This window comes from Syngnathus scovelli, chromosome 13 (genome assembly GCF_024217435.2).
Source record: "Syngnathus scovelli strain Florida chromosome 13, RoL_Ssco_1.2, whole genome shotgun sequence".
In the NCBI taxonomy this organism is placed as follows: Eukaryota; Metazoa; Chordata; class Actinopteri; order Syngnathiformes; family Syngnathidae; genus Syngnathus; species Syngnathus scovelli.
The window spans coordinates 11,309,491-11,330,053 of NC_090859.1; the positions used below are offsets into that span (position 1 = coordinate 11,309,491).

General features: G+C 42.9%; 1 protein-coding gene across 6 annotated transcripts in view; it reads right to left on the reverse strand.

The window, feature by feature from the left end:
• Positions 1-20,563, reverse strand: part of LOC125979246 (mediator of RNA polymerase II transcription subunit 13-like) — a 55,417-nt gene that overhangs the window by 32,817 nt on the left and 2,037 nt on the right. For 4 of the 6 annotated variants that reach the window (XM_049737252.2, XM_049737251.2, XM_049737250.2 and 1 more), the window contains exon 1: positions 13,440-14,530. In XM_049737252.2, the coding sequence (XP_049593209.1) occupies positions 13,440-13,511 (72 nt within the window). In that variant the 5' untranslated portion in view covers positions 13,512-14,530. Of the gene's footprint in view, positions 1-13,439; positions 14,532-18,426; positions 18,480-20,563 lie in introns of those variants that run through there. The other 2 variants (XM_049737253.2, XM_049737247.2) reach the window with 2 other exon arrangements.

Genomic DNA, 20,563 nt, shown 5'->3' on the forward strand with positions numbered 1-20,563 from the left:
AATGATGATTAATCCATCAATTGTTTCTTCTTGTCAGTCATTCGCAACGGTGGGCGTTTATCTTTTTCAAGTTGCATTAAAGCTTTGATCACCAGGCGGTGTGAAAGGCATCTCGCGACTGTACTCCTTTCCGAGCATGTGCTTCGAATTGATTTTTCTTCATCTCTGTGAAATTGGTTTGTTTTCATTGCCATTGGTAAGTTACTCGGTTAGTTAGGTTTTTATTTTTTTTCCCAGAAAGCTGCAGGAGGTCTACTGATGTAAGCAATTTACTAAAATTGTTCACTTGCCGGAGGTCTTTTATCTTTGAGTGCCAATCTAGTATGTATTTTCCTCCACGCAGGATGATATAAAGCAAGCACTAAGCATGAATCAATAACGTGAGTGCGGCGAGGCTTTTACACTGCAATAGCCCTGTTGTGTTTCACATGAAAAAAAAAACCAAAAAAAACATCTAATGCGATCAATAACTCCTCGGAGGACGTCCAATTACGCTTGCCGACTTCCTGTTGAAATTCACGTTTATCCGAGCACGAGCGACAATGCACTTGCAGCGTCTTGCATGTGCACAGCTGCATGCTGAGCGCAACCATAATTGCAAACGAGTTCCTCCTATAATGACAGTGCGTGTAATGGGAGGTATAAACATTGGCGCGGCGATAAGCCCTGCCTTAAAATTAGCCACGACAAGGTCAAGGATGCTGCGTCTACCAAAGACATTGCAAAATAAAAAAAAGGGTGAGCGAGAGAGAGACATCTGCTTCCACTGCTGCCTCGTCACTCCCAGTCAGTGTCAAAAGTCCTTCCACTGTTTGACACTGCTGTCTACTGCTACTGGATCAGGGAGGGGCGGGGGGGTGGCGAGAGATGGGTGGTCATGCAACCTGTCAGTGTTGAGCGCAGAAGGCAAAATGTGCAAACTTCTTTTCCGTGCGGGGTGTCGCCGAATCCCGACAAGCGCTCGTGGAGGATTACTTATAGAGCGCTTGACATGTCGCACACAACAGATGCCATGATGATGGCATGCACGCCATCCTGGATGTAAACAGACAAAGACGTGCGCTCGCTTGTTTATCTATCAACCTGTCGCACCTACATCATTTTTATTGAAGCGTTTTTTTTTTTTTATGCGAGCAGTAAATATGCTCGTTTTTGTGATTAGCCCAAAATGTAGCGGTGCCTGGTGACTCAAGTTTCCCGAGCTGCGACAGGCTTTCAAATAGCATCAGTGTGGAGCAATAGAGATTTGAAAAACAAATGGTGCAGCAACAAATGTATACAGATAATATCTAACAATACTAAATAATATTTATACGCTACAACTAAATGACTAATATTACTGCAGTTACTGAGTCACTTATAGTAGTTGTGGAAGTCTTCTTCCTTTTCCGTTTTAGATTTCCCCTTATTGACCAACTCACGCACGTCCAAATGAGCCACATAGAGATTTAATCATTCATAAATGATCAAATATTTTTGCATGTTGCATGAAAGCAACAGGTTGAAGCGAGACTCATTATTCCTACTTCCATTTATTTCCCAAAGGAAAAATTGCCTTCAAATCAAAACAAATCCTGGGCCCCAGATTACAATGAGAGATGTTCCTAATGTTTGGTCCCTTTGGATTCCTGATCACTTTCATGCTCATGTACTCGAGACTCTTTTTGTGCAAATTATTCATTGCAAGCAGAGGTATAATAACATACACGATAGAATAGAAACACCTTTGCTATTCTATTATTCAGCGCCTGAGATGTCTCATCACGCTAGACTGATACTATCAGCCTGTTATCGTAACGCATTGACTAAATTCACACTTTAAACACTGGAGTGAAAGGGGAGCGGGAAAAGCCCCGTCGACCCTGCAAATTAAATTATCTGCCGTTCAATCGCTTGCGTTTAGTGACAAATCAGTGCTGTAATCTGCCGCGCAAACAAAAACAACCTTTAATGGTACGAATGTTAATAAGTGTATAAAGCACAGTGGCGGTAACAGCTTGTCTGTGCATGCATGTTTGTTGTATTGACTTTTATATTAAAGGGCAAAAAAAAAATTTACAAAACAAAAAGGTTCTGGATTCAAATCTTGCACCAGAATTGCACTTAAAATTTCTCATATTGTATTTTTTTTTTTTTTAAAGTCTTTCTGTCAAGATGACAAAAATGGCAACTGGAAATTCCCCCAAACAAAATGTAACCTAAAAAAAAATAATAATTTTTGGTCGTCACCTAAATACCACCATAAAGCAAATAGGTCAAAGAGGAGAAAAAAACAATTGTGTATTTTCGTCTCTGTCAATAAAACGTTCGCTCTTCTGAGCCCGCCTGTTGTTCACTAGGTCGCCCGGTCCAATTTAAGAGTCAGCGCCGGACCCGAAAACAAGAGCTTTCCCTTCCACCACTAAAACGGTGACCTTCCTCTCACCTCTATTATCTTTCACCATCTCTGCTCTCCCTCTCATCTCTCAGCACTGCCTCACCGTCACCCAAAGCCTTTTGGGAGTGTCTCAACAACCCAAAACACCCCCATCAGTCATCTTACGATTTAAAAGTGAGCAGAAAAGCTAATAAAAGCATTTCTCACATAATACTAACCTCATATAACCTTTTTGTTTCTATCTCATGACTACTCAACTGTTACTGTTTCCCGCCGCCGACTGTAAAACCACACACCCAAAAAAAAACAAAAAAACAATCACTTTGAAATATCCAACCATTTACGAAACCGGAGCGTAAACAAGTGTGTTAACTGCGCCGTCCTGATGAAAACAAGGTGACCTGGATGGAGCTCAGGCTTGGAATTACCGCATGTATGTGTACTCAAGCAGAAGGTCAGGCTCGGGACATGTCCTCATAATCTTCATCATCCATTACAGCGAGGCTCATTTCCTTACAGCGCAGAGTTTTATCATTGTGTCGTCCTGAAGGGAGGCGTGTGCTTGTAAACTCAAAATGGAGCTCGAAAATAGATAGGGAGTATTCACTACCTTCGATTTATCATCTTCACATTACTCACCAAAAAAAATATTGACGAGTGAAATTAGATAAAAATTGACAAAAGCCGACATGCATGTATGAACTCAGCCGCCTTTCAGCCGGAGGCTCAGCCACCGCAAGTAGGCGTGTCAATAAAAAAATCAATAGGACTAGATATCGTTGATATATAAAAATCATAATGTTATCGATCTGGCTTTAGGCGAGGTTTCCCTGATAACTGGCTTGACACTTGGCAAACAATGAACCGGCGTGACATATGACCACAAGCACCTTGGCTCGGATATCAATTAAAGATCAATATGCTTCTTGCTGTGACAAATTGGGGATTGATAGAAAGGTGAAAAGAACCCATTTAACTTCAGTCAGGTTTTAGGTCAGATATCCTTTAATATCTGCAGATTTTCAACATTCTAACCAAATTTTTAAATAGAATTTGATGGTTGCCTTTGAGATTATAAGGCGGGGGAAAAAAATATATCTTCCCTGAGCAGCCCTGCATTTTTACAATCTTTTGGACATCAATAATTGTAAAATACTCGAAAAATAAAACAACTAGTATAGGGAGCCCGGGAGCAAGTGAAAACAGTTAATTTTATTGTTGTTGCGTTAAACGTCTTAATTACCTTATGAAACGTATTCTTAGCCACTTCAAATCATTTGTGTTTAAAAAGAAGCCAAGAAAAAGAATATTAGTCTTAACGGGCGCACTTGTAGCTTTTAGCGGTCTTGTATAATTGTGGCTAATGCGTAAAGTGGGCAGTTCCATCAAAGCTGACACGCACTTTGCAAATACGCCATCCAAGAGCAATGACACTCTTCTTTTTTTTTTTTGTTGCTCTCTCGCTCCTCACACGAGGCTTTGGAGAGCCTTGCGAGCTGATGGGCTGACAAAGGAGGCCCTTTGGGCAATTGAGAGACGGCTTGTATCAGCAGTTTTACCTCGTCGGGCACAAGTGAGACACTTGTTCTGGCCGAGTGGCATCGCTTTCTCATCAACTTCCAATCGGCTGGGACGCTTGACGAGCTGCCAATATTGGGGCTTCGCTCACGTGGCGTACGCGACACGGCGCTTTTGTCAGAACTTATTTCGTCAGTCAGCGAGCGGGGAGGAGAGGTTGAAGTCGTGTTGAATAAGTCACGGCGGTTAAGTACGGCGGTGCCTCGCAGTCAGGATAGTAAACAATCAAACTCATTCGTACACATTAAAACTGTAGGTCCCTGTTGGGTTATTTACAATCCATCATAGAATATAATTTATTTTGTAGCTTGAGTTCATCAGTATGGGTTGTTTTTGAATCAAAATCTTGACCCAGCCATCTTAGACTTTCTGAGTTAACTATTTCACCCAATCCAGCAATTAGTTAAGAGTGTAGAGACAAAAACAAACTAGCAATTGAAAGAAAAAAAAAAAAACGGCGACAACGCCCACTTTCATCAATTAGCTCTGCGAAATCAAATTAACCCACCCCTCGGGCGTCTTACCCCGCAAATGAAGAGCATCGTGTTTTACTGCACTAGTGAAGGAGCGCATGTAGCGACCCAAATGTGGCAAACAGGTGCGGAGGGAGTTGGGGGGGCTTTCGGAAAGCGGCCCGCGGGGCTGCAGGCACTAAACAGATGCTTTTCCTTCGCTTTGTGCCGCCACCTCCGCCCAAGCCCACAACACAAGGCAGCGTCATTTGATCTGCGTTGTGCTGTAGCACGCGGCCCCGGGAGGTGAGCAAGCCAAGTGACCTAATTAGAGCAGCCAGAGTCCCCAGGGCTGAGTGACAGATAGAGCTGCCAATCACACGGCGGCCAGCCTCCGCCGCCGCCGCTCCTCACCTGACACAAAGAGCCGGGCAACGGGAGGGCGCAAGACATCATCCGGGCCGCTCGGACGCAAATAACGACACGCAAAGCCCCCCCGCGTTCTGTCAAAACGTGGCGGGACGGTCGGAAAAGGGCGAATCCTGCTTAGCCTAAATAATTAAGGCGCAAATAAATAAACCAGTCGGCCTGACTGGTGTCTCTGACTTAATTAAGTGTGACGAGGCGCGCAGACATGGAGTCAAGACAAAGACGTGCGGAAAAGCCAAGGAAGACACAGAAGCACAAAAACTGTTGCTAAGCAACATACAACAGCTGCAGGATTTTTCTCTCGCGCAAACAAAGGAAAAGATGAAGCAAGAACAAAATATTCTTTGTATCTATTTTCGTATTGCTTTTTGTGTCTAAAACTAGCGGCTCTGTTCTTTTCGTTTGATATTTTTCCACCCGCAGATGATACGGATGCTGGGATATTAGTCCATTTTCTTGGCCAACTTTTTTTTTTAAAGAGACTGCTTTAGGGGACAAATTAATTAGCGAGTGGGTGAGATTCATAATATTCTTGTTCTTTCGGGTTTTCATCTTTATTGGAGGTGTGACAAAAGCGGAGCGCGCATTCAACCGGTCTAGGCAACCAATTAACAGTTACATGACTAACAACGGCGTCACACTCAAAACACTGCAACATGACACTTTTAATGACACACTTTGTTCATCCTGTACAAAAGACAGCACAGGAAATGTGGCAAAGATAAAATAATGATTAGATCAATTTAGGACTTGTTGAATTTGTACTGTAACAAATTTTCTTATCAACTTAGAACCATCAAAAAGCAAATGAAATTCATACTTTGAAACGAACTTAACAGTTCAGATTTTGCATTGTACATTAGAACACCTTGTCTGCGTAATTCCTTAATAAGTGATGGAAAACGAGAAAGAAATGATTCACCACTGTGCTTCGCTGATCGGCCCTGCGTGGAGGCGTCAGTGCCTACGAGTAGCAAATAGTGTTATTGTTCCCCAAATTGGCTAAATGGAGCATAAGTGCTATGAAACATCTCATTTTGCTTGCAGTCTGCTGCATTGATTTTTTTTTTTTCCTCTTTTCAACAGAGCAAGCGTGGCGAGAGAGAGCGAGAGAGAGAAAGCTGTCGTGTGTCAGGAAGTAGTCACGGCCGTGCCACCGACCTGGATCTGAACCTGGATTGCACCTGGGCAGGTTCAGACTCGCGGCTGTCTCTCTAATCTGCTGTTTACTCAACAACCACAAGTCCCCTAAATTGTACGGCGTTCAGCTCAGTCTTACGTAAGCCTCACCGTTTACACGCAAGCCAGGAGTGAAATTGACCTGTACACATTTCCATTAAAAAAAACAAAAACACACAAAAGAATCACACAGCTAATTCGAGATGAGCGCGAAGGAGAATCGATGCAACGCCAACTCTGTGAATCAACAGTCAGCACACGTGTTTGTTCTCCTCAAGTAGCCTTCTGATTGGTCACAGATAATCTCTCGGCGGAACATGAGCACATGATGATCATTAGAATTTGCAGAGGCGAGCAGACAACACCGTGTTGTCTCTCTCTCTCCTTCTCTTGTTCGCCGGATCTAAAAGGAGCCCTTTTAACCTAAGTGGGCTCTGGACGGCGGCCAAGTGGGATACCGGCAGAGCCGTTTGGGTAGCAGGAAATATGTGGCCATTTACAAGCTCGCGAATACATCCCTTAAATAAAGTTCATTCTCTTTGTCGCTGCCGCTTCCGTCGTTAAAAGATCGGGCCGAAGATAAAGACGCCTCGGCCGAGGCTTGAACATTTGTCACCTGCGAAATCAATGACTAAGCGCGCGGTTTGTACTTTGCTTTGTACTGAGCACGAACACCAAAAAATAAAAATGCTGCTTGTTTGGTTGTTTACATCAGTTTTTACGATATACTGACCGTATGAATGAACATTTTTATAGTTTTGCTTTCCACACACACAAATAAAGTAAATGTATTACAAGGGAACAAACTGCCTCGTGTTTTCAGGCACATAAAAACAACAAATTACAATCTGATCTGGGGATTGAGATTATCAGCGTTTTAAATGGGATTTTCAAGGTTAAGTATAAGTGGTACTAAATGCTCAGTGTCAGATTTAAATCAAAGCTGATTGGAAATTACAGCTCCTGGTCTGAAAGAAAACGATAACAAGAAAAGGTTTTTTTGGAAATTTGGACACCCCACCCAAAAAAACCGTAATGGAAACATCATTTGCTGATAAAGACGGCGGTTAGAAAAGTGTCGACAGGAAGTTGCGCAGGAGCAACCCCACCGAGATGAAAGTGTAACACGCTTGCCAGAAGTAAAGCGGAAAATGTATTGGAAGGCAGAATAATCCGTGAAGATGCGTCTGAGCCAGATGGAGCGTCTCTGCCCGAGATAACAAGAACATCCCCCTGATGCAACATAACAGCTAAATTCGTCATAAATAAGAGCGGCGGGCGGCGGAGGCTGCGGCGGCGTGACAATGATGTGTTTAATCTAACCATCCAGGACTCTATCTGCCAGTCTTTTGCTCGTCTGCCAAGCTAACTTTCCAGGAGCCAGCTAGCGGCGCTCGCTGCCAACCCGGCGTTCCCGCTCAGCCTCCTGTCGCCCGGCGCACATGCTCCAACACTAGCGGGCGCTAAGAATAGAACACAGCTGGCACTGCGGGACTTACATATTTGACACTCGGGCCACAGAACTCCGAAATCCCCTGCCCCCGTCTAGTCCTGTTTACCAACTCGGGAAGCCAGCGGTGGTTGCATCCCGTCCCCTCTTTCTGCAAGATCACCTCTGTGATTCAAGACTTACAAGTGAGGCACTCGGCAAAAATGACCACCTAGCTTAAAATTACCGAACAAAAACCTGTGGACAAGCGATTAAAATATCCAAAATGCATTCCTGGATTCACATTTTCTACTGGTTCTCCATCCAAAAATGTAATTTGGCAAATAAACAGCAATAAAACCGTAACCACCATGGCCAAGGTAAGAAGCACCTAGCTGAGAACTGACATCCAGCTAAAAATCAGAATAAATTTGATTCATGCAGAGTCACCAGAAAGAAACATTAGTACTTTAATATTTGTAAGTTGTCACTTGTCACTACCATGAGCCAGTCGTGGCCGGGGTCAAGTCCCACGGTGATGACAAAGGCTTTGGTAGAAGTGACGGGGCCAGATTAGTGAGAGGCACCACCACAGGCACTCAAGGTGAAGCCGACGCTGGCTGTCAACAGTCGGCAAAAAAAAAAACGGCGCTCGGGCCAACGGGAAGTGACCAGATGGAGGCGCTGGAGAAGAGTCGCAGGAGGGAATCGGAAAAGCTGGAATGGTTCTGTCCTTATTTAGAGGTCGCCGAAATGGATTTGTCTGCTCTCAAACGATTGACTTTCCAATGGCTCCTTAACCTAACTTCAATGAAGAATTAATGAATTACAGGCAGAAAATTTTGACTGATTTGCAATATTTTGTCCTATAGTATTTTTTTTCTTTACAACTGAAAATCAGCAAAAAATTGGATGGTTTTTTTTGGAGGTGGTGGGCATATATTTTAATTAAAGTATGTTATGTTTTAATACGTAAAAATAAATTAAATCTGCAAAAATTGGCCATTTTTTGGCTCCAATATAAAACAAAAGCAAATTAAAAATTTTAAATATAAAATTTAAATAATGAAAAGAAATCCACCGGTGCCGAACTGTGAAAATTCTCGAAATACGCCGATTATACTCTCTCTCTCGTCTGACTTGAAACTTTGCCGGTCGACGCTCTCCCGTGCTTATCCGTGCGAGTCCTATTAATAAAAAGGCAAACACAAACAACCTGGTGCTAAAAAGACACCGCTGCTGATCACCTGCGTCTCCTTACAAGCCGCCGCGCCTCGTCCGCTATAAATCAAGACGCCGCGCTTAATGGCGCTCCCACAGCTGCATAGCTTAGCACTTTATTTCTGGGCCGGACCATCACATCATTATTATAAAGGCGGGATCTCTATTGGAATACAGTTTGTGCTAATGAGCGGCTCTTAGTTGATCACATTAGACCTCCACTCGAGGACACTTTAATTACCAGTGGTGCACTCCTCGCCCGTTGAGGGGGGACACAAGACGTCCTCTAATTAAAGAGTCGGCATTCTACCTGTGTTTGCACAAGCTGGCGTCCTTGGCGGGGATGTTTTCACAACACCCCCCCTCCCCTCCAGCGTCCCTTCAAGTCCATAAAACATATATACTGTGTGCATGTGCAAGTGTAGCTGGCAGATTTAGTGCGTTTCCAATATGAGATACATACTGCATGCTTGCGTGGCCATGTGGGTGCCTTCAATCTCCGTCGTGTTTATGTGCGCGCTACACGACGAATGTTTGAAGGTTGTCTCCGGGGTACGGACGCAGCGTTACGACCACCTGCACATGAAGAGCGAGCCAATATCTAAAAATGATTCACCTAACCACTTTTATTTTCCCCTATCGTTTGAAAAAAATGATTTATTTTTTATGACTTGAGTGAATTTTGTTATTCTATTATCAATAATAAGGGGCCGCTGTATTTTAATGGGCAAGGAGAGCCACAGTCTCTGACCCCGGGTCAAACGCAAAACTACACATTGAGAATATGCGCCAGGAACTGCCATGACTCATTAGGCCACGCCCCTTAAAGGCAAACATCCAACACAAATCTTACAGTGATTACATACGTGCCTTGGCTCAAGAAAGGGTTGGAAATTGCTTTAGATTGTGCAGGTGTACCTAATTTAGTGGCCGGCGAGTGTACAAAGAACACACTGGAGGCTTCCTGTGTGTTGCTTTTCTTTTTTTATAGTCTCTGCCTTTGCTTAGCTTGAGTCACTGTTACAATAAGCTGCACATGTCCACAGCCAGATGACTGTTCTCGCTGCCTCTGCACCCTCCCTTCTCATTATGCTCCTTCGCTCTTTAATTTTCTCTCCCTCCGTCTGACTCGCTCGCTCGCTCGCTCAAACGGGGGCTGAGGCCAGCAGTCAGGAAATGCACATCAGTCATAATACTTTCCTAAAATGAAAACAGATTCCACTGCAGTCCCTCAGCCCTGCTCACTCTCTCTCTCTCTCTCTTTTTTTTTCCTCTGTGTCAGAGCTAAAAAACATTCCCCCACCCTTCGTCTCGTCCTCCGCCCTTTCCCCTCCTCCGTCGCCAGCCAGCTCACGTCCTACACGGGGCTCGTTTGCGTCCCGTCACAGATGGAGAATCACGGGAACGCGGCATAGTTGTTTTGCGGTTAGACGTGCTGCACCGATGCGTCGTCGCTGATGGACGGCTCATGACGGTCAGGCGCCTTGTGAAGTGCCATCACATCTTCCTCTTGTTTTCCCTCCCTATACTTCTTTTTTTTCGTGATAATGATGCGAGGTGCAGTAAATCAGTGAGAGGGACAAGGTTAGCGCATGGAGGAATGCAGTAAAACAGGTTGTCAGACTGCTTAGCCAAGACCTTTTTTATGTTCCAACATAGGTCAAGTAATGCCCAGTTGGTACTAAAAAAGAAAAAAAAAGAAAAAAAGAAGAGGTCCACTAAACTACTATTTTATATTGGAATATAAATATAAAAAGTTTCATTCTGTCCCCAAAAAAAAAAAAATGTTGAGTCAAAAATATTATTGCTACTTGGATCAGTGGGACCCAAATTTTTATTTTTTTTTAATAACTGACGATGCTAATTTTAAAAGTACTTTTGAAACAAAAAAGTGGCTTTAAAAAAAAAAAAAAAGTACGTGATGCTGCCTGAATCACGTTCCTCCAAGTGGGTGCTGTTCCTGTTTTTTTTCTGCCTTATAAGATCCGAGATCAGTTAAGATTTCAACTGCAGTTAAACGAGTTAAATAAAAGAGCGTAGAAGTCATCAGAAACCAAAAGAATCTTTCTAAGGTACAATATCTCATTCAGCAAACAATCACCGCTTCTTTCCAAACAAAAGTTCAAACAATAGCAAAGTGATTGCAAAAGAAAATGCAGGAAATGACCACAGCTCAATCACATGTGCAGTCAGTCAACTTCTGGTTAGTTTCTTCTGAACTGCGCGCTTCATTTGTTAGCGTCGCATCACTTGCCGAGATTGCGCTTGCACAATTGAATCTTGCAAACTCATCTATGACGACAATGCTTTGTTTTGACAGCTAAGTATTGTGGTTGCACTGTTATACAAGGTGGGGCTAAATAAGGTGACTGAAATGTTACCAACGGTGCAAAACAAAGAAAATAATGAAAATATTTCTATAACATTAGTATGAGACACTGCGGTGACGACTCAACAACAAGGAATATTACGTCCACCAACATCACAACAACGAAGCCATCAGAGAGACCAGTTTGGTAGCCACGAGACCTCTCAAAGCACTATCGACCTATGACCCCCGCTCAGGTCCGGGCCTACGGTTTTGATGGTCACCAGCCGAAAGACTTGGCTGGGGACTTGGATGTTGTCGTCTGAAGCCAAAGCAGGAGCTCCAGTCTACCGCATGCCTTTCCACTTGGCTGCCCTCGGGGAGTTGGACAGTTAACATGGTGCTTTTTTTGGGGGGGGGGAAAGAGGGGGCGGTAGGTGGTGCCAAACACGGCACTGGCCTCCTGACAAAGTCGCCAAATTTCACCTCAAAGCCTATCTGCCGTGCGTGTCGCCGCCTGTCAGAAAATTCCTCTCAGCCAATCTTTGTGAGGGCAACATTAACATTTTATCAGCTTTTATCTGGAAGGTTGATGGGAGGAGGAGGAGGAGCAAAAAGCTTTCGACTGCTCCTCGCCTGGCACCGTGCTCTGATTTATGAGCTGGTAAGCCGTTTGTGTAGCTTGACACATTACAATATTGAAGATGAGGAAATCATTATGCCTGGGAGAAATATTTGAGGGGCATCCGCCGCTTGGCATTGGAGACTGAGAGGATTTATTTAAAAAGGGGATGATGCTGTGGTGGAAGGGGAGGGGGGGGTGTCCTTCACCCTCCACATGAGCATTATTAGGAGGTGTGTTTTACTCCATTATAAGCGTTTTTAGCCTCACATGCTAAGCTTTACTTATTGATGTGGCTCTTGGACTCTAATGAATATATCGCCCCTATCGTGCCTGTGCATTATTAATTGAATAACATGTTTATTAATAAGGTTGACAGCGATGTATGCACTCAATCAGGTATTTCCAATTTTGTATTGTGCTCGCTGTTGTTTGTATAATGACTGGCTTACAAAAATTGGATTAGAAAGAGCCCTCCCCAGTGGCATTCTGCGACCCAAAAAAATTAATAAATAAACGTTGTTTAATGAACGCCTCCGGGACCATCAAAAGTGAACGTCAATATCTGGCATGTGAAAGCGCTCAGGTTTTCATAATTCATTCAGACTGTCATCTTTGACATATGCCAGGAAGTGAATCATCAAATGCAGTTAAGATCTCAACTTGCTGTGATGAAGGATGGACTAATCATAAACTCTTAAAACTGCAGGGTCAAACATATCTAAATTTGGATTAAATAAAAAAAAACATTGGACTGACCCGCTACTTGGGTCAATTTGAGCAAACTTTCTGCAATTTTTGTAAATTGGATTAGATACAAAAAAATCCAAGTAGTAGGGTCAGTCCAATTTTTTATTTTTTTAACATTTTTTTTTTTAGCCTGCATTTTTAAGGCTGTGCAGCATCATTAGATCACAAAGGGGGTTAAAAATTAATTCAATGAATACACTGCTAAATTCAACAAATTGACGTTGACGAAATAATTATCAATTAGAACCAATTATACTTTGGACCATTTTTGGAGGGGGTCACGTTGGATTAACCCTGCAGCAAAATCCCATTGAACCCATTTTGTGGAATACAATCCCACCCCAACGAGCAAGGTCACACCCATAACCCAGCCCAGCTGGTCTACAAAAACTACTCACTGGGTTGTTCCAACTTTAGGGACACAAAGGGTTACACAAATATTTAGGTCATTTCTGACCCAGAGGTTTTAAGGGTGCAGGATCCATAATACTGTCCAGTAAACGTCATGCGGTTTGGGGAGGCGGTACAGAAAGAAGGGGCATCCCCCCCAGGACTCCATTTTTTATTCCTTTCTCTGTATTGTATATAAAACCAAATCATGATATAAGGTGTCAAATTATTCTTTGATTTAGACTATGTTCATATCCGTATTATATGTCAAAATATAATTTTGCAGGGCTGTAGCAGGATTTCTGAGGTGCTAGGGATCAAATAAATAGGAAGGGTCACCCCCGGTAAACTGTCAATCCATTTTGGGTTCTTCATAATTCGCTGTGCATTGTATATCAAAATAATTGTTTGTCAGTGAGGTACGAGGACAACAAGGAGCTACCATGAGGTTTAAAGTCATTTCAAGTTATGCCTTTTTTTTCTTATTTATGCTCAGCACTGTATTATTTATATGGGAAAAAAATATTTTTTTTCCACTGCTATAGCTGGATTTTGGGGGGTACCAGGGGCCATTACAAGGGGCACCTCCAGGACACCACGAGGGTTCTTCATCTTAGAAGCTAAAGCCAATCTTTTGCATTCACGACATTTCGGGTGGAACTTTGCGTCGTAAAGCGAGCCAATCAATTGTTTGCATGTCCTACCAGGGAGAAGATGTTGGAGTGGCAGTCCTCAAGGCTTGCCCCGTTCGCCACCCAGTTCGTCGTTGTCGTCATAATGCTCCCAGCTTTGCCTCCTCAGCGTTAGGCATGTCGAAATCCTACATCAACACCCCAAGGGGCTGACACATAGAGTGGGGGTCCCGTCCCTGAAGTGGGGTCCACTCCACACAAACACACAGCGAGGAGAAGGGGAGGGGGACGATCGTAAAACCTCACAAGAGGTCCGGATAAATAAGAGAAGCAAATAATGGGGCGTATTCACAGAGAAGAAGTGCACGATGAGCCCATGGTCAAATTGAAAATAATCCACACAAGGGGATCAAAACACGATTCCAATCCAGGTCAGGCGGACACATCCACGCCATTTGGAGAAGATCAGTCTGAGACGAACATCGTAGTGATAATCGGAATAATAATCCATCGCCGCAACGCACCGACGACCGCACGCACGCCCAAAAAAAGGGGGGGGAAAACTTCTGAATTCAAGGGAAAAAACAAACACAAGTGTGATTTTTACACGCGTGTGATTCTTCACGATCCCATGCACCACTTGTGATAGTTTATGAGAATCGCGCAGGGGGCTATTTATAGCCGCCTTTCTTAGCACAGCGCACAATGTAACCCGGCCAGGAATGTTTTAATCCCTCTGTTGCTTCTCTATTCAGGAAACCGATGGAGATTCTCTTCCAGATGAAAAAAGAAACAGCAACAACAATCCCAAACGGCGCTTCCTCGCGTCCCCTCGACTCTTCCTGAGGGGACAAAAGTGGGGCACAATCCACGATCGTCCGAAAACGGAGAGAAACTATTCTTACTCCAGCGGCAGGAAAGCGACAAGCAGCCTTCTGTGTGTGCGCGTGAAAAAAAATCCTTCCTTCCTTCCTTTCAGTTTTATATCATTACGACACGTCCTCTCGCTGCCGCACACACACGCGCGCGCGCACGCACTCACGCACATGCAAAGAGCAAGCAAAGAAAAAGCACCGATTTCTTGCACGTTTTATTGTGTGTGCGCGTGAGTTAAAAAAAAAAATGCTCGCTCTCGCGTGGATTTGGCGTCCTCGCTATGTGATCATGTCATTGAGGTTGGTAAATAAGAGGTGCTGGTGTGGAGGGGAAGGGAGGGGGGCGGTCGTGGGGTCTGCGCGCGCACGCTCGTTCAACGTAACATCCAAGACAAACCCCCCAACACACGCCCGCCCGCCCCCCCCCTTACGCGCGGCAATGTAATGGCGGTCGTCTCACAACAAGAGACTCGCCTTTCCCATTTGACCACCCCCCCCCTACCCGATCACCCCCACCCCACAATCACCCCCCACCCACGACACGCACGCGCACACAAGCGACCCACGTGATCCAAGTGTGGGATTACATCTTGCACAGCTGCAAAGAGCCACTGTGTGTGTCACCTTCTCGATTATTAGTATAAATAGTCATTTGATACAATATACATATTTGGGCTGCTGTCCTTACATGCATGTTTGCATAATGCAAGTGGTGTACAGCAGCGGACTGAATGTAGCACATTCAATAATAAGGATAATGTTCGGATAATGGATAGATAATAACAATAAATAATAATAATTATAATACTAATCATATTCAGTGTCTAAAAAATATGCACATGATATTGTTATATTATGCCTTTTATCTCGATAAATATGCAACTGCTTCCTGAAAAATAAATTTCTTTTTATCCAAAGTCTTATCTCGAATATAAAAAAAATATATATATTATATCATACATATATCTTATATATTATTATATATAGTATACATAAATATATACATATATATGTGTATATATACATACATATATACGGACATATATAAACACGTGCACATAGATACATAATAAATACACACACACACGCATGCATATATATATATATATATATATATATATATATATATATATATATATATATATATATATATATATATATATATATATATATATATATATATATGTATGTATATAAGAAGAAAAGAACAGTTTGTCGACGCAAATGGAGTCTTCCCATCCAATATGTGCTCCCTATTTAATCATTTATTAGGAGCACTTATCATACCGCTTTACAGTCGGTGTGTTTGCATTGGAACGTAATGAGACCGCTCCCGTGCTTCCGACTATCAACAGTACAGTTAGCTTACGTCAATGCCACCAAACTGTCGGATGATTATTAAAAAGTGAAATCCCTCCGTGATGTCTTTTCCGAAATGGAAATGATCACGCTGTTACGCCAGAGACAGTTTTTATAGCTAGCCTTTGAATTAGTCATCAAGTGAGTGACAAACCAGACAGGCTTTACTTGACTATAGCGGCTATTCAAATCTGATTTTAAGTGACAATCATTTAAAAGCGTCGGCAGATCAAGGCCGATTGTGGCAAATTTCCTAAGATGACACTTTGGGGGGGAATTTACATTCTTTCTCAGACACTTTTGACAAGCAGTGCGATCATTCACGCACAACATGTCAGCGTTTTGATTTCTGCTTTATAATTAATCGCTTCCTCCGAGCCCCGACGCTCCATCCTTTCTGTTACCTTTATGTGTAAATCTAGCCGAGCTATTTATAGGCCATTCCTTACTTTGGCGCCACGCGACTTAGTGGGGGCAACAGACTCGCTTCTCCGGTGATATAACGAAGGCGTCCGATGATACTGGTGCGGTTCTGACATGAATCATTTAACAGTGCTTTATGCATGAGAGCGCATGTTGTTGCAACCGTGCCACAGAAGGGAGGAAAGGGGTTGGAGGGGTGGGGGGCCTGAAAGTCCAGCGCTTCCTCCTGAAGCTGCTGGGGAAAGATAAGCATCAGATGGATGAGCAGGGGACTTAGCCTGGCGGTTATTGATCCCTCCGCTCCAGGAATGAGCCACAAGTCATTCGGATAACCTTTTTTGTCCGATAGATCCTTAAAGGCTTTATGAGGAGAAAAAAAAGGAGATAGTGGCACACACGGTTTGGTACACTTGGCGCTGATAGATGAGATTCAGATCGGTTTGAGTGAATCTGTTTCCATATGTCACGTTTCCTTTCATCGGGCCCCCGCTGACTTGACATGTATATACTATATACTACGTCTGTGTGTGTGGAAGAAAAGATGTACAGTAGTCCGTTTAGTAAGTCACAATAATTTTGGTCATTTTCGGCAGAGGATAAAGAATATATGTGAGTATTTTTCTATTATTAATTATTATTATTATGCATGCATAGTAAACCTGACATTTATTGTACTACAGAATAATTCATTGCTTGTGTTTATAATCAAAATACACGCTAAATATCCCTAAGGAGTTAGGAAGGGTCGTCATTTGCGTATTTAATACGTCTCGCAGCCAGATGAGACGATCACATTGATGTGGCGAGCACGAGAAGTACGAGAAGCACTCCCACTTCGTGTTTCTCTTCATGTTTTTGCACACCGTTAACTGCGGGAGTGCTCATTAATGATTCAGGGCGAGTATATTTCAAGGGAATATGCTCGTGTGGACACTGAAGGGTGTTCATCAGTCATACTGTGCCCCCCCCCTCCTCACCGCACACACAAATAGCAGTTATCCAAGTGGGGTATCTTCATCAGTGATTGATGGCTCACTGGGTGCTAAGTTAACACACAGCAAAGCAAAGCAGCAAAGTCTGGCCGTGATATCAGATGAGGGCTTTGCTCCTCTTTGTGCAAGTGCGCTACTACCTCACTGGCATTTCCTGGAGCGCGGCAGAGTATGGCTGAGGAGAATAGATGGTGTGCATTATAATGAACATGGGCTGACACCGCCTCATCCATCATGGCAGCCGGCAAAGTTATAGTAGTGGCAGAGTGAGAGAGAGACTTTAAATCACAGGAACGTCTGCAGGTCTAAACTTTGTTGTTGTTGTTGTTGTTTTATTATTCTTGAGAAGGGCCGAACTTCGTTGTTATTATTTTCTAAGGTAGACGTCTCCTTGCTTTTGGTCAGCGCGCTTACTATTTGTCATTCCTGTCAGGTTTCTAGATCCTGAATTGAATAATCACAACTCCGCATTTAGGGCAAGGGGCTTGGCGTGCCACTACAGTCCGCAGTTACTTCACAGTGGCTCTGTTTTTTTTTTTTTTTTCTCAACACTTAGTCCGAACTAAAACATCTTCATGCAATGAGTTGGAAAACTACAAGGGGTGGGCAAACTTGCGGCGCAAGGACCAAATTTGATTTTTTAAGACAGATTGTCCTTTGAGCTATCCATGTTTCCATCCAAATATTTTTGTTACATTGTGTGTGTGTTTTTTATATATATAGAGAGAGAGGGAAACTGAACAAACTATACGCCATAAAATTCCAAGTGCAAAATTGACAGCTAGTCATGATTCCAAACTGAAGGTGGGAAAAAAAACAACAAAGACATGCGGCATTCTTCTTCTGCTATTGTAGTCATTTGCCATCTGTGTAGTCACATTACAAAGACATCTCTAAGTCACGCTGAAATCAATATGCCGCACAAGCACCATCACAACACAACGCTGCCGGAGTGAATCAACCCAGATGTCACGGTGTGCACTCCCAAGCAGCAAACCGCAACACCACACACTATACACAATGTCTATTTGCTACGACAAAAATAGTCACTGTTAAAGAAAATAAATAAAGAAAAAAGGACGTTAAGTATGATTATATTGCGTCTCATCGAGTTTGGCTGCGATTTGTCATTGCATGTGAAACTAGTGCATGAGGGGGGGATGAATCATAGCTCCCAGAGGGCGTGGTCGAGCAGACAGACGAGGTATTACAGTCGTTGCACACACAGGAAGGTACGACTCACAAAAAAAAAGCTTCCTTCTGTCACTATGATTTGCGGTATTACACATATTTCAACAGCCGATCCCCAGCTTTGTCAAAGTTGTATGATATTCAAACACATGATAGCATTTAGTTATTTACAATGCAGAAAATGATGCGAAACACAAATCAAAAGGATTTGACACTTACAGTTTGAGGTGTCTCCGGGAGGTCCGTTTCCACATACCACAAAAGTTCAGGCCCTGGAAAGCAAAAAACATGAATGAACATAAGCAATGGAATTTTTTTTTTTTGAGGATGTGTGCTAAGGAACACTTTAAAAATTGTGCTTTATTGAATTTAAAGTGTGTTGGAGGGGAGGGGGGGGAAATTATGGGTCATTTTTGTATAACCTCTCAGGTGGACCTCCAGCACATTGGCCCCCCTTTTACACGGCACTGGATGTTAATCAATGATACTATAAACTCTATTAAATCCAGTGTGAAACCCAAATTAATTTACAAACCAAATAGCATTTTGACAACATGAACATTGCTTGTACGTCGGACCGCCATGGTCCGAGCTTCCGTGCGAAGAGATTACCACACGCGACACTCACTAAGTGACCGGCCGACGTTTCCGCTCGGCTGCACCCTCCGATGCCACCTGAACAGAATTCAGCTGGAGCCTTGGAGCTGCTCATACATTATGTATTGCTGAAGGTCTGCTCCGTTTTCATGTTGCCTCTAATTCATGGCACAAAGAGAGAGCGCCGGAGCACACAGAGCTGGATGACAAGCGTCAAGCATCAAATCATGATAAAGAACTGTCATGTTGCTGTTTTCAAGGCATCGCTCACTTCCCAGATTGCGGCGCTGTGATTGGCAAAATTAATTTAATAACATTGTTGATATGAGTCATGTGTTCTCCAAGCCTCTGATCCTTTTATTTTATTGGTATTGTAATATCATTCATATTCATTTATCATATATCAGGTAGAGGCAACTTCAATGGTGGAGGGGCCCGGGTTTTTTTTCAGTCTACTTAGGGGGCCACATAGGCCCACATACTTCCTAAAATGTAAAATGCCAAAGACAAAATACTTCTATTACTATATTTCTATACTTCGACTAAATTTAGGATGGGGGGGGGGCAAATATCACATTGTGCTTCATTCACACTAGCAATACTCATTTTTTAAAGAGGCAATTTCCCGCCTCTCCTGTGCAGAGAAATGGATACTACATGCCCAACCCTGCACGTGTCTGCCAGCCCCTTTGTCTTTCACAGACCTATTTATCAGCAGAATGCTCCCTGACGCCATCGCGCCGTGGCTTCTTCTCGCACGGACCTGCTACGTTTTCCTTTGTGTTTTAATGTGGCATGATGGTGTTTTTTTTCCCCCTCCTCCTCCGAGGGTGTGAAATCAATCCAAAAGGTACAGCCTTGTCTTCTCCTTCTCAAAACCTAGCCTTGGGCTGACCTCCATAAATCTACCGGCAAGCGTTAAACATTTCAGTTGGTGCCCTCAAAATGGCCTTTCGACAAACAGGGTCCTTCACTCAAAGTGTGAGGGGTCCGAGGGGGGGGGGGGGGTCATTGTGCGTTTGTGTGTTTACTTGTTTGTAGCCGTCTGAGGAGAGCAATGTCGAATCCACAATAGTGGCAGAATACAATTACTATCAATTGACCATAACTAATGATTGCGTCCAATTAATTATTTTTAAGACGCTGACATTTTTACTCTTTCAGTTCATTGTGGCAAATTAATGCAATTTGTTGTATGTCATCTGTAGCATTTGCTGAAACAGTCATTTTTTTCCTGAAATTAAAAAAAGATCAAGCTAAATAACCCTGACAAGATTTTGATGGTTTGAATTAAATTATTTTTCACACACAATTACTGAAAACAAATCTTAAAGTATGAAGCATTACGTCTTCAGTGTCATAATTAAAGATGTTTTATGAATAAATATTCTTATTGAAGTCTATACAACATAGTAAGTTTGTTGGCTTAACTATATAAAAATTGTGAAATCAAAAGTAAATAATCGCATTTTTAATACAATTTCTGTTGCCTCATTCAACATCATAAGGCTACTAGATGCCTTTTTATTTCACAACTTCCTCCATTGTTTTGATGGGGCAACTGAGAAAATTCTGACCCAATTCAGTCAGCGCAGCCTGAGGAGAACCTTTTTGTAAACACTTGTAACCCAGCAGGCAACAAACACTGAGAACTATTTATGAATGATAATCACCCTTGAGAACTTCACATTGACATCTGCGTCTATAGAATAGAGTTAAAAACCAAAAAACACACATTTACTTGTTTGTACTAAGACGC